Genomic DNA, 1144 nt, shown 5'->3' on the forward strand with positions numbered 1-1144 from the left:
TTTATTTCAGGGAAAAATGGTACCTAATTTACAATGAGTAGATTTTTAAACAGCAGAGTGAGGTATCAGTGCTGGCTGCATGACTCAGGAAAGGTGAGCACCTGTTACATACTCGGTGCAAAGCTTCGTACAAAGCTTATTATTCCAACAGATATTCTGCTGGGCATCCACATGCCACTACCAGACAGCCACGCCTGTGCCTCTGGCCTTACCCTCCCCTCGGAAAACAGCACCTACTGACAGGTCACTATTACTCTATCAAAAACTCACATTATCAAACGGCATTTCAGACAGTATTTTATTAAACATGCCATTCATCAAACCATTCTGATTCAGATCGTATTACTGTGGGGATTAGGAAATTTGCCCTTTCTCCATTGTACTGCGATCTTGGAGTTGTTATATATAATTAATGGAGGATGTGGGGGCTTCAATGAATGGCATTTCTGATGTAATGCCATTTGATGTGTATTGTCAATGAAGTAATATAGAGCTGCCAGGGACCACTCAGTCCACCCTCCCCAAGCATAACCCATGATGGCCTACACCAGTTACTAAACCAAGTCACCTTGTGTCAGCTGCAGCATGAGCAACTGAAACAAACTGGAACATTATTGTTTTAATGATTGTAAACCAGTGGCTTTGCTCATATCTGACAATACAATTTATATTCATGTCTTACATACTATATGCTCCCACATCATGGTTACTGCCATTCTGGAATCACTAGCAAAAATTACTGTCATGTATACAGCTGTCCTCATACTGTATATCAGTGATGCAAATATCCAGATGCATTCAGTTTTTTGACAGAGGGGAAGGTACTGTATAAGATACCAGCTGTGACTTTGTATTGGTTGCAGGATTACCTGAGATTGTAAAACATACTGCTAGTAAGTGTAGTCCAGATCTACAGAAGAGATACTGTAACAAGTAGAACTAAGTGTTGTGTGAAGTTTCTTTGCTTCACTAATGTCTTTCAGAGCAGAAATCAGTCACCTTCTATGTGTGCCGTGATATGCCGCAAGTATTCACCCCGTGTCGCAGCTCCTGCTGGAAAAACTGCATGGCAGAAACTGCAGACCCAAGAGTTCATGCTGGTGTCTGACATCAGGAGCTCACCATGTACGTGTGCTACAGCGCA

The 1144-nt window shown here is 42.0% G+C and overlaps 1 protein-coding gene across 1 annotated transcript in view; it reads right to left on the bottom strand.

Annotated features, from left to right (window-relative positions):
• Positions 1 to 991: 991 nt before the first annotated feature.
• The window catches only part of LOC122810593, a 217683-nt gene continuing 217530 nt past the window's right edge, over positions 992 to 1144 (bottom strand). Inside the window, exon 5 of the mRNA XM_044082170.1 lies at positions 992 to 1144. This exon is cut by the window's right edge and continues 33 nt beyond it. Within this exon, the coding sequence (XP_043938105.1) occupies positions 992 to 1144 (153 nt within the window).

Source organism: Protopterus annectens, chromosome 9.part0 (genome assembly GCF_019279795.1).
Source record: "Protopterus annectens isolate FY-2018-M chromosome 9.part0, PAN1.0, whole genome shotgun sequence".
NCBI lineage: Eukaryota > Metazoa > Chordata > Ceratodontiformes > Protopteridae > Protopterus > Protopterus annectens.